This window comes from Nomascus leucogenys, chromosome 13 (genome assembly GCF_006542625.1).
Source record: "Nomascus leucogenys isolate Asia chromosome 13, Asia_NLE_v1, whole genome shotgun sequence".
Lineage (NCBI taxonomy): Eukaryota > Metazoa > Chordata > Mammalia > Primates > Hylobatidae > Nomascus > Nomascus leucogenys.
The window spans coordinates 52145263-52158804 of record NC_044393.1 but is presented as its reverse complement, the minus strand read 5'-3'; the positions used below and the strand labels follow the sequence as shown (position 1 = coordinate 52158804).

At 40.1% G+C, this 13542-nt stretch overlaps 1 protein-coding gene across 4 annotated transcripts in view; it reads left to right on the top strand.

Moving 5' to 3' along the window:
• Window positions 1-13542, top strand: part of FBXL13 (F-box and leucine rich repeat protein 13) — a 271872-nt gene that overhangs the window by 12020 nt on the left and 246310 nt on the right. For 3 of the 4 annotated variants that reach the window (XM_003268180.2, XM_003268179.3, XM_003268181.4), the window contains exon 2: window positions 7243-7346. Coding sequence is in view for 1 of the 4 variants with exons in the window: in XM_030826693.1 (XP_030682553.1) it covers window positions 7243-7346; window positions 7808-7898 (195 nt within the window). In the remaining 3 variants the exon portion in view is untranslated. Of the gene's footprint in view, window positions 1-7242; window positions 7347-7807; window positions 7899-13542 lie in introns of all 4 variants that reach the window. The other variant, XM_030826693.1, reaches the window with a different exon arrangement.

Genomic DNA, 13542 nt, shown 5'->3' with positions numbered 1-13542 from the left:
AGCCTGAGCTTGTCTCCTGAGCTCTCTGAGCCTTTATCCATTTGGGATGAGATTATACATTGATAATACCTTTTGGGAAAACAGTTTTGAGATATGTATGAAGATCTTTAATATATACCTTTTGATCCTATATTTTCATAGAAATCTATCTTGGAGAAATAGAGATGAAAATATTTATATTTCATCATTAAGATTCAGGAAAAATATATTTTAGAAATTCAAAGTTTTTTTTTTTTTTTAAGTCACCTGAAGATACTCAGAGCCTGAACCTAGGTAGAAATCGTAGGAAAACTAAGTATTGCCTTCCGATCCTTCACTCTCCCTATATTCTTCATTTCTGTCTCTCAGAACTCTGAGATACTCTTTCCACCACTGTGGGAATTAGCTTAATGTGCCCTCCATTTTTGGATATACTCCTTCCCAAAGGCATTTGTGTTTTCAAAGAGATTATTAAGATAGGAACTGACATAATAAAGCCTTATTGGTAGACCTTCAGACAGTGGGTCATCCAGAAATAACGTAGAAACCCTAGTTTCTCCCTCAATTTTCTACTAGGTAGAAGTCAGTACATTGTTTACAGACAAACAAGGACTGCCCCACAGGGACCAAAGATGAGCTAGATATTATGATCTACAAAAACATTAAGCAGATACACCTAGTGATTGTATCTGAGAGGAAGAAAGTACTTTTCAAATGGTGAGCTTCAATTTCAGTTTAGCATTTAGGGAAGATGAAAAGAGTTTGCAAAACCAGATCTGTTCAGCAGAGGGGGTACTTAATCTACAAATCATGGTTTTAAAGCAAAGGGTTTTTTTTTTTTTTTTTTTGTAATTATGACTTTTCTGAGAAGTTTTTATGTTTTATGTTTCTTTCAAGATTAAGTTGCCAATCAGGTTTTTTTTTTTTTTTGTTTTTTTTTTTTGAGACGGAGTCTTGCTCTGTCGCCCAGGCTGGAGTGCAGTGGCGCAATCTAGGCTCACTGCAAGCTCTGCCTCCTGGGTTCCTGCCATTCTCCTGCCTCAGCCTCCTGAGTAGCTGGGACTACAGGCGCCTGCCACCATGCCCAGCTAATTTTTTGTATTTTTAGTAGAGACGGGTTCCACCGTGTTAGCCAGGATGGTCTCAATCTCCTGACTGCATGATCTGCCTGTCTTGGCCTCCCAAGTGTTGGGATTACAGGCGTGAGCCACCGTGCTGGGCCAGGTATTTTTTTTTAAAAGACTAGTTGCTGCACGTATTTGTCAGAGATGCAAGAATCAGGAATTACTGATTCTTCAGCAAGGGACTACCCTGCCCATTTAGGAGAGGAGGAGCTGGATACACCAACTCATTTTTGCTGGACCTTGGGCAGGAAGGTTGTGGCTTCTCCGGAGGACAGTTATCTTTGCTGAATTCCCTCAGCCCAGCCAGGCAGTTTACACATGTAGTTCCTGAGATAAATCCACAAGACACTAAACAAAGAAAAGCACGTGATTTATTATTTTTCCAATAACAATTTTCTTAGAGGGGATGAGATGGCAGGGACTGCTTCCCCACTGGGACAGGCCCAGTCCGGCAGGTATCAGAGTCCTTTGTCTCACTCTTACGTCATAGAGCCTGCTGCTTCTCATCTGTTCTGTCCAGTCTGCTTTAAAAACCTTCAAGTCTAACAAAAAAAAAAAAAAAAAAAAAAAAAAAAGGAAAAAAACAACAAAAAAACCCTTGAAGTCTGGTCCTGAAGGGCATCTTCCTCTTCCTGGGGTCTCATCTGAACGTTGAAGCTAGTTGGCCTCTTTCAGTAATCTTCCAGAATATTCATTTATAGAGTTTCTAAAATAAAATTTTGACCCATCTATTTCAATGTTAAAAAGACATAAAAGCCCCTTTATTTTCAAAATTGTAACTTATTAACTTCCATAAATACAAATTAAGATATCATCCAAAACAACAGCGTGCTACCTCCATCTCCATCCCACAGGGGGATGGCGATCATCTGTGAGATACTGCTTTAGATATGTTTCAGAGGTTAGGGTAGGGGGTAGGGAAATGGAAGGGACTTTGAACAATGTTTTTTTGTTTATTCATCTACTGAGGGCTCCCCAAGTGTTTGATAATCACTTTTATCTCTGCACTTTTGGAGTAATTATTTTTTATATTATAATATTATACTATTTCAGCCCTCAGCATATTTCACTGTTTATCTGAGTATCTAAAAAGCTAAACAAGACTTGCTGTCTTAAGTGTCTTACATTTGTTTTTGTGTTTCCACCAAGGGTTATAATAGTTACTATCTTGCTATTTATATTTGAGCTGTTAGTCTATTCAGTTCTCTCCTAGCCATTTTCCACTAAATGCTTTTGTCCTAACATCTTCCATTAGGTGTGGTTTAAGTTAGAGTCAGTCTCTGTCTTTCTCTCTCAGTCATCACACTGGACTTTGAGTGGTATAAGGGAATATTTTCAATTTCTTTTCTCTATGTCTTAAGTGTTTTCCTCTAATGAAGGTGATAATTAACAGTGGAATGGTTAAAAATAGTGATGGACCAGGCACAATGGCTCATGCCTGTAATCCCAGCACTTTGGGAGGCTGAGAGGAAGGAAGATCACTTAAGGCCAGGAGTTTAGGACTAGCCTGGGTAACTGAGCGAGACTCCATTTCCACAAAAAAATTAAGTGAGTTTGGGGGCTCATGCCTGTAGTCCTAGCTCCTTGGGAGGCTGAGGTGGGAGGACTGCCTGAGCTCAAGAGCTTGAGGTTACACTGGGTTGATTGTGCCACTGCACTCCAGCCAGGGTTACAGAGCAAGACCTTGTCTCAAAAAAAAAAAAAAAAAATATATATATATATATATATATATATATTTGATAGCTTGCTATCATCTGTTGAGTGCCTATTTTATGCTAGACACTACTCAAAGCAGTTTTTAATTTTCGTGATAGCCCTCTGGCATATGAACCTTTATTATCCCACTTTTTTAAGGAAACAGAAACAGAGACGTAATTTGTCAATGGTTGCATGGTAGAAGATTGCAGATCCCAGATTTAAACCAAGTGGACTCCACCCTTTGCATTGTCTTGCTCTTTGAAAGATAGGCAGCAGGGGAAAGGAGTGGAAGCAACAGTCCTGGATAAACCCATGTTTGTCCTCAGGACCCAGAACATCCTTCAGAATAGATGAGAAATATTGGGAACTGAGTTTAGGGAAGTAGAGCCAAAAGAAAGTGAGGATTACATAATTGCTTTGTGAATTTACAAGCTTGAGAGAGCTAATCCAATAATTAACTCATGGACTTTGTTGTCCTTGATTGTGTAAGATTTTACTGAGAATATTATTAATAATAAGGCCCTGAATAATGTTTTTGAGAGCCAAGCATTAATCTTGTGGGAATGTTTGTTTATTTTGCTTCTGCTTACAATAAATACTAAGTTGATGGTTTTGTGATTTTTATTTTCATTGGGCAGAGAAAAAGCTATTGATTCATTAACTGTGCTGTCTTATTGGCATGTAGCTATGCACTGTTCACTGTTACCCATTAATACAAAAAATATCATGCTACGCTATTTTGTCCAAGGGAAAAAGACAGTGAGATTTCTTTCTTTACTATTATTTTTTGAGACAGGGTCTTTCTCTGCCACCCAGGCTGCAGTACAGTGTTGTGATAATAACTCACTGCAGCCTTGAACTCCTGGGCTCAAGCAGTCCTCCCACCTCAGCCTCCCAAGTAGCTAGAGCTACAGGTGCACGCCACCATGCTCAGCTAATTTTTAAAACAATTTTTTCATTTTTTAGAGATGGGGTCTCACTGTATTGCCCACGGTAGTCCTGAACTCCTGTCTTCAAGCAAACCTCCCACCTTGGTCTCATAAAGTGGTGGGATTATAGGCATGAACCACCACACCTGGCCAACAGTGAGATTTCCTATGTGAAAAGTGTGCATTTCAACTCTGCTAGTTCCATATGCCTTTATTAGCATTTCAGAGACTTATCCTCTCAACCTGACTTCTGCAGGATAGCTTTTCAGGAAAAGTAGTTTATTGTAAGTGGAGCTTGGAAATATATATATAATCAATTTCTGACATACATTAACCAGATCTCAACTTTCTTAAAAATGTACCATAAAGCTGAACTTCATTTAGACACTCATTCTCAGACATCAGTATGCATAGGAACACCTGGGGAGCTTAGTAAAATGCAGGTTTCTAGGCCCTATTCTCAGAGACAAATTCATTCTCCAGGTGATTCTGATGTAGATGTCCTCAGGATGCCAGAGTAAGATGGAGAAAAGGATGTAGAGTGAGGAGTACAGAAACTCAGTACTCTGGAGATCCAGGCACAGAAGTGCTAGAGAGCAGATGGGCTTTTCACCAAGGATATTGAGGGAGCTGTGGGAAGTCTGATTGGCCTCCAGATAATAGATGGCTTCAGCCCTTTTTGTTAGGTCTCTCTAGGACCCACTCTTGCTGGCTCTTTAGGTAATAGATGACTGTTCAAATTCAGGTTGCAACTGTGGTGAGACCACTAATCTCCTGTGCAACTATAGTCTCTTGGTTTGGGGGAAAAGGAAGTCAGTCTGCAGGTGGCTGAGCACTTCTAAGCAGTTAGTATGGCCTCGGTCTGAAGGCAGAGCTGGAGAGGGAGAGGGATCTAAATCTTACCATTCTGCCATTCTCTAAAGGACTGAGCTTCTTGCTTGCAGGCTGTACACTAAGAAGAGGAGCATGGAGCTATTGCAAAAGGGGGAGATTGTTATTATGCAGGGTCCAATTAGGAGAAATTACCCTTTTTAGTTTTGGAGGAACAGTATGAGAATTGCTGAGAGTCTAAGACAAGACCCCAGGCCTAGATCTGCTGACACTTGGCCTATAGAGGTAGGGAGGACTGCTGTGTAACTCAAGTGATGGAGTTATTTTGTTCTGGAAATAGAGGATCAAGAGAAAAAGCCAGCAGGAGTGGATCTGAAGCATCCCGACCACCCCCAACATGCACACTAGATCCCACCAGAAAACGGTGAACCACAAAGGGAAAGAGAAATGCCGATGGAGAATTCCAGGTGGTTTCTGTGGGAAGTGTGCTGCAGACCTTTTCATCTGTCTCAAATGGAGAAAACACCAGTAATTCTGTATATCTTGCAGACACTTTTAACAAGAAGTTTCTTCTTTTGGGGGGACCTCATAAGGAAAATGAGACAGCAGCAACTTTACGAGTTCCATGTATGTGCTTTAAACAGTATCTTAGATCCAGCAAGTCCATTGTTTCCCACCTATGTGTACTGAGCTACAATTTTTCAAATGTATATACTCTGTAGATGTTGTGAATGATAAAATACAAATGTATTTTTAAGAGTTCTTAAATTCACACATTTTAATGGTGGATTTTCTCAATCTCTTTTATGGTTCGGTCTAAGGAACTTTTTGGCAAAACCAAACCAAACCAAACAAAACAACAAAACAAAACAAACCCCCCAAAACCCTAATGAGTTTCTCATACTTTAAAAGGCTAGAAATACTTTAAAAGGCCCTTCTCATACTTTAAAAGGCTCTGATGTTTCTAGCCTTTATTGTATTATTTTGTATAATATAATTGTATTATATTATACATTGATAAATACTGTATTATATTTATCAAGCCTGTATTGTATTATATTGTAAGCATCATAGTTATGTCTTCAGATTAGCTATAAAGAACTTAACTCCTCACGTAATGGAAACCCTCATGGTACAGTGACTTTATTGTATTGTTTATGATGGATTTTTAGAAAGAGGCAAGATAAACTGCATTTTTATTTTACTTTAGCAGAATATTAACACTGAATAAATACAGAGGGCTATGTAAAAACACATTTACTTTAAAACTGTCGCATTATTTGACTTTTTAACTGTATAAGAAAAAGTTTGCTGCTGCTAGAGTAAACAGACAACCCACAGAGTAGGCGAAAATCTATACATCCAACAAAGGACTAATATCCAGAATCTACAAAGAGCTCAAACAAATTAGCAAGAAAAAAGCAATCCCATCAAAAAGTGGGCTAAGGACATGAATAGACAGTCCTCAAAAGAAGATATACAGATGGCCAACAAACATGAAAAGATGCTCAACATCACTAACGATTGGGGAAACGCAAATCAAAACCACAATGTGATACCACCTTACTCCTGCAAGAATGGCCGTAATAAAAAAAAAAAAAAAAAATAGATGTTGGCGTGGATGCAGTGAAAAGGGAACACTTCTACACTGCTGGTGAAAATGTAAACTAGGCTGGGCATGGTGGATCACGCCTGTAATCCCAGCACTTTCAAAGGCTGAGGCAGGCGGATCACCTGAGGTCAGGAGTTCAAGACCAGCTTGGCCAACATGGTGAAACCCTGTCTCTACTACAAATAGAAAAATTAGCTGAGCGTGGTGGTGGATGCCTTAATCCCAACTACTCAGGAGGCTGAGACAGGAGAATCGCTTGAACCCGGGAGGTGGAGGTTGCAGTGAGCTGAGATAGCACTATTGCACTCCCCTGGGTGAAAAGAGCGAGACTCTGCTCAAAAAAAAAAGTAAACTAGTAAACAGTGTGGAGAGTCCTTAAAGAACTAAAAGTAGAACTACCATTTGATCAGTAGTGGGATAGCAATCCCACTATTGGGTATCTACCCAGAGGAAAATAAGTTATTATACGAAAAAGATACTTGCACACACATTTATAACAGCACAATTCACAATTGCAAAAATATGGAATCAGCCCAAGTACCCATCAATCAATGATTGGATAAAGAAATTGTGAGATATATATATCACATCATATATACATATGATGCAACATGACTCAGCCATGAAAAGGAACTAATTAATGGCATTCACAGCAACCTGGATGGAACTGGAGACCATTATTCTAAGTGAAGTAACTCAGGAATGGAAAACCAAACATTGTATGTTCTCACTCATAAATGGGAGCTAAACTATGAGGATACAAAGACATAGAATGATACAATGGACTTTTGGGACTTGGGGGAAAGGGTGGGAGGGGGTTGAGGGATAAAAGACTACAAATTGGGTTCAGTGTACACTGCTGAGGTGATGGGTGCACCAAAATCTCACAAATCACCACTCAAGAACTTACTCATGTAACCAAACATCACCTGTTCCCCAAAAACCTATGGAAATAAATAATTAAAAAACAAAAAAACCCAAAACAAATTGAACAATAAAAAGTTACCTGCTAGCTAGTAAAAACATGAAAATTCAGAAATTTTGATGCCATTTCCCTTTTTTTCCCCAGGCACTGTTATGTGGTATACTTGTTACATGTCCTGAGGATCCGCTGAGGTATTTAGAGGGAATGATCATGGTTATAATCAAAAGTGGTCTTCAGAATCTTCTTTGGTAAGTATTGTTTTGATTTGTGATAGAGAAATATTTTATTTTGAAGGAAAACTTTTATTGCACAGTAACAAAATAAGGTCTTGCCAATGAATGCTTCCGATCTCAAGATTGTTAAGGAATCCCTCCACAGTCTTTTCAGTTTCAAAGACACAAACCTGAATAATTTGCCCACTGGTTCTCAACATGAGAAATACGGTGTATTCTCATCAGTAACATGTTCATAGGGCCAGTTTACATCAAGCTGGGAAAGAGGAAAGGGAGGCATATCCTCCTTTGGGAGACACAGCAAAATCTTGCGAGAGTAGTTTGAAAAAGTCCTCCAGGTGATTTTGATCTGCTTCTCCTAAGGGGAAATGTGTTTTCCTTCTCCTCCCTTTCATTCCACCTACAAGAATCCCTGATTTAATTATGGAACTAATTAATGAAATTAATTTTGACTGTATTTTATGATGTTATTAAAGGGATATGTGCATTGCTCCATCAATGAAACCAAACATTCGAAGATTGTCTGAAACTTACCTGGAACAACTTTTTGAATTGGATGATCAGCTGGTAATTATTAGTAATCAAGAATACGCAAATATATATTTTAAACTTTGATGGAATTTTCCAAGTAGATTTTATATTTATGGGAGGTATGAGGTCAGACTGTTTTTGGTGTTGGGGGCACCAAGAAAAGTGAAGGAATAGCCACACACATAGGCAGACGCATGCAAAGCCACATTCATAGTAACTGTCCCAAATTCCCAGAAAGTATTTACAAAGGCATTTCTTCCTTCTCTTTCTGATAAAATCTTTCCATTAAGTTTTCCCCCTTTCCTGTTTCTCCTCCTTCTCCTCTCATGCATCTTTATAAAGATAAAAATAGCATTATGGAAAGCTTTACACGAGGATGTTTTCTTTCCTTTCTAATCTGCTTCCTTCTGTGTTCCATTCCACCACCCATTCTCTCTGCTGTCTGCCTTCTCAGATTAGGTTACAGGGAATCATGCTTGTAATGACATGACCAAAACATTATTGACATCCAACTTAAAAGCCAGATCTCATTGTTACTGAAAACCAGTGCCAGCAGCTAGTTTTGATCCTGTAAAGAGGGCAAGGAAGTAATTCAGGACATGAAGACTTTAAAACAAAGATTGTTTAAGAGAGGCTAACAGAGCAAAAGGCACATGAAGAGAGAAATACTAACACAAATTAGATATGTGTGGAACCATGTGTGATACCTCTCTTTTTTTTTTTTTTTTCAGACGGAGTCTTGCTCTGCTGCCCGGGCTGCAGTGCAATGGCGCGATCTTGGCTCACTGCAACCTCCGCCTCCCAGGTTCAAGCGATTCTCCTGTCTCAGCCTCCCGAGTAGCTGGGATTACAGATGCATGCTGCCACACCACTAAAATATAATTTTTTGTATTTTAGTAGAAACGGGGTTTCACCATGTTGCCCAGGCTGGTCTCGAACTCCTGACCTCAGGCAATCCACCTGCCTCAGCCTCAGATTACAGGTGTGAGCCACTGCGCTTGGCCCGTGCATGATACCTCTTGATTACGGGGCTGTTGTCTGGTAGGTCCAGGCAGGACTTGGAGTTGCTACTGAAGTTAGATGTTGAAAAGTGGAATCAAAGCCATGTTCAAGGTGGGAGCTGAGAGGCAAAAACAATTTGAGGCATCTGTTTAGAAGATTCGGTGGAGAGTAACACTGGATCCTAATCAGTGGTCTGCAACAGAGAAACAGAATTAGAGGGATGAGATGACTCTGAGGTACCAGTACGCTGGGCAGAACCCATGTGTCCCATCCTACTTGATCTGCATCATGGTGTGTAGGTGTTTTTACTGTACTTTATTAACCACAGACTTTGATCTATGGAATGCAGATATCTGGAAGTTACTGTGTTTTTGGAGCTGTTTGGGGACAACCTCAGGAGCTGAGGGAGAGGCCTAGGGGGCAGGATTCTGGGTCATGTATGCCCACTCCTATACTCCAGAATAGTTTTGGTTTCAGTATGATTTTGCTTGAGAAAAGCTTGACAACCACTGCTAAAATATACTGAAGTTTTTGAAAACCACTGATTTAGCGTGGTAAACCCTATTGTCAATATTACGACAAAGACCTTATATAAAATCAGGCTGTGTCCAGTGTCCAGCTAGAAGCCCATAGGGAATCATTTAAAAACTGCAGAGAATTCTGGCTGGGTGCAGTGGTTGACGCCTGTAATTCCAGCAATTTGGGAGGCCAAGGCAGGTGGATCACCTGAGGTCAGTAGTTTGAGACCAGCCTGGCCAACATGGCGAAACCCTGTCTCTACTAAAAGTACAAAAATTAGCTGGGCATGGTGGTGGGCGCCTGTAATCCCAGCTACTCAGGAGGCTGAGGCAGGAGAATCACTTGAACCCAGGAGGTGGAGGTTGCAATGAGCCAAGATTGCACCACTGTGCTCCAGCCTGGGCGACAAGAGCAAGACTTCGTCTCAAAAAACAAAACAAAACAAAAACAAAAAACCTGCAGAGAATTTCAAGAGACATCATAGCTACTTCAAACCTGAAGTTTTATTAGAAAAGGAATTGTCGACCGGGTGCGATGGCTCATGCCTGTAATCCCAGCACTTTGGGAGGCTGAGGTGGGTGGATCACCTGAGGTCAGGAGCTTGAGACCAGCCTGGCCAACATGGTGAAATCTTGTCTCTACCAAAAATGCAAAAATTAGCTGGGCGTGGTGGCAGGTGCCTGTAATCCCAGCTACTCGGGTGGGTGAGCCAGGAAAATCACTTGAACCTGGGAGGTGGAGGTTGCAGTGAGCCGAGATCGTGTCACTGCACTCTAGCCTGGGTGACCAGAATGAAACTCTATCTCAAAAAAAAAAGAAAAGAAAAGAAAAGAAAAAGAATTGTCAGAGATATTTCATGATGTTGAAAATGCAAAAGTTAAAATATTAGAAGCTGATCCAAACTTAGAGTTATGACAGTTTGCCAAGTCATAGAAAAGGTGCCCACTTCATACAATAAGTTGGAAATAATAGAAATGAGATACGAGTTTGCAAAAGCAATGACGAAAATATTTGATAAGGTTAGACATGAAAATGTGAATCTCCAAGTGTCCGAGGGTTGCTTGTTAGAGGGCTCGACCTACGTTGGATCTACATTAATTTCTCCTCCACCCTCAGAGAAAAATGAAAATTTTTTTTTTTTTTTACAAAGAAGCAAAACACTTTAATCCTCAATATTTTTGATATTTTAAACTATATACACTAAAGCCAGGCACAGTTGCATGCACTTGTACTCCCATCTACTTAGGAGGCTGAGGTGGGAGAATTGCTTGAGGCCAGGAGTTTGAAACCAACCTGGGCAACATAGTGAGACCTCATCTCTTAAAAAAAATGTTTACTAAATGAATATTGGTTTTACTTTTTTTCATATGCCTTTCCTATGTGGTTTTCCATACCGTCATAACTGGCAGTAAAATGATTTTTAATGTTTTAACAAAAAACTTCAAAGGTTATGAATAACTATAATTTTTCCCATTAATTATTGATTGTTTAATTGCAGGGGTTTTCAGTCTTACCCTACACAGTTCTGCACAGTGAGGACTGCCTGTATGTGCTGTTAAAGTGATCTAAATATGTCCTGAGAAGGACTCTGTACTTCTATATTTGAGTTCTTGTGGAAGAACTGCAACCTAGCTTAATAGGTAAACCTAACTAGGAGTATGTGCCTGTAACAATAGCTGAGACTTGGCCAATCCCAGCAGCCATACTTTTTTTTTTTTTTTTTTTTAATTATACTTTAGGTTTTAGGGTACATGTGCACAATGTGCAGGTTTGTTACATATGTATCCATGTGCCATGTTGATCTCCTGCACCCATTAACTCGTCATTTAGCATTAGGTATATATGTGTGTGTGTATTTATATTTATATTATATATATTTACATTTAATAGGCTTCCCAAAATTAAATTTCAGCTTTAAAATGGTCTTTTCTGACCTCTAACTTTGGAATGCTACAGAGGGCCCCTGAAGCATCCAAAAGAGAGGTAAACAGAATTATTTAACATGTTAATTTACATGGGAAGCATTGTCAAAATAAAAATAATGTTTAATCTTCAGGTTATGTTTTAGGGAATGATATTAATGTATGTTCTAAAATTGTATGGGGCCAGGCACAGTAGCTCATGCCTGTAATCCCAACACTTTGGGAGACCGAGGAAGGCAGATCACCTGAGGCTAGGAGTTTGAGACCAGCCTGTCCAACATGGTGAAACCCCATCTCTACTAAAGGTACAAAAAGTTAGACAGGAATGGTGGCGGGTGCCTGTAATCCCAGCTACTTGGGAGGCTGAAGCGGAAGAATCACTTGAACCCAGGAGGTGGAGGTTGCAGTGAGGCAAGGTCATGCCTCTGCACTCCAGCCTGGGTGACAGAGCAAGACTGCATCTCAAAAACAAAAACAAAAATGTATAGGATTTATAAAATTCTAATATGTCTGAGTATATACTATCAACCATTAATTATAGTTATTATGTTGTTGTTGTATATCACAGAAATAACCAAACTTCCTTGTATAGAACTGCTAACCCAAGTAAAACAAAAAATTAATTAAATACCAAGAAAATACTTTGCCAAGATTTTCATGTTAAACCAGCCAATACTGAAATTGATTAGATACACAATTTGAATTCCATAGTCTAAGTCTAATTACCTATGATAACCATTAGTTACCAGTGCTATGAATTTAAATTGGAGAAACAACTGGTATTCAAGAGGACATAAGTCCAATATTAAGCATAGACTCATGGAAGACCAGGAAGGCTATCTTGTCCTTCCTGAGCCCTTAAAGCTTTTGTTATTAAAGGCTCTGCATTCCATGACTCATCATGGAAAAGATAAAATCATCCAAATTGAATGTAATTGATATAATGACTGATATATTTCAAAAATAGTTTAAAACCAATGTTTGGTTCCATATTCCTGGGAAGACAATCAAACCTTCAGGTACATTTGGCTATCAGGTACATTTGGCTATCCGATGGGTCATTTAAACATTTATAAAGGGAGATCATTCAACTGTCATTTTTAATGCATGTTTTATGCTACAGTGATTATTATGCCACAGTATATTTTCACCAGGCAAAGAAAGTTTTTATGGTTCACTGAGGATGATCAACTGCTTCACGGTCTAGAACCTGAAGACTGGATCTTTTGAGAACATCAGAGAAAGACTGTGCTTGCCATCCACACTGCAACAAAACTTTGGAACCTTGTACTTTGAGTTCATAATCTCACAACTGAGAAGCGTCCTTCCACACTCTTGGAACTGTACACCAATTGGAACCCTTAAGGTAAAACTAACCAGGAAAGTTTCTCCCCAGAAGAAGATGGCATCCTTGATGTAAACAGCTTTTCCTGAGATCACGGATCAAGACACCTACTATTGTGAGACTCTTATCTTTGAATGTTTTTTCCTTATTTATGCCCCTATAGCCAATAGAAATGATGAGGGGGTCTATTTTGTGCACTTATAGGCTGTACTTTTATTTGTGAAGGATTTTGCACCAGCCTTATACATGAATAACTTTATACTTTGATGGATAAAAGATGAAGGCCCAACGTAGGTGAGAAACTTTAATGGTATGTATGTCGCCTCATAATTAGTCAAAACTCCTCTTTGCTCACTTTGGATGGAGCCAAGATGGCCGAATAGGAACAGCTCCGGTCTACAGCTCCCAGCCTGTAGGCAACACAGAAGATGGGTGATTTCTGCATTTCCATTTGAGGTACTGGTTTCATCTCACTAGGGAGTGCCAAACAGTGGGTGCAGGACAGTCAGTGAAGCGCGCTGTGCGCGAGCCGAAGCAGGGCGAGGCATTGCCTCACTCGGGAAGTGCAAGGGGTCAGGGAGTTCCCTTTCCTAGTCAAAGAAAGGGGTAACAGATGGCACCTGGAAAATCGGGTCAGTCCCACCCTAATACTGCGCTTTTCCAACGGGCCTGGAAAAACGGCACACTAGGAGATTGTGTTCCGCACCTGGCTCGGAGGGTCCGATGCCCACGGAGTCTTGCTAATTGCTAGCACAGCAGTCTGAGATCAAACTGCAAGGCGGCAGCGAGGCTGGGGGAGGGGCGCCCGCCATTGCCCAGGCTTGCTTAGGTAAACAAAGCAGCCAGGAAGCTCGAACTGGGTGGAGCCCACCACAGCTCAAGGAGGCCTGCC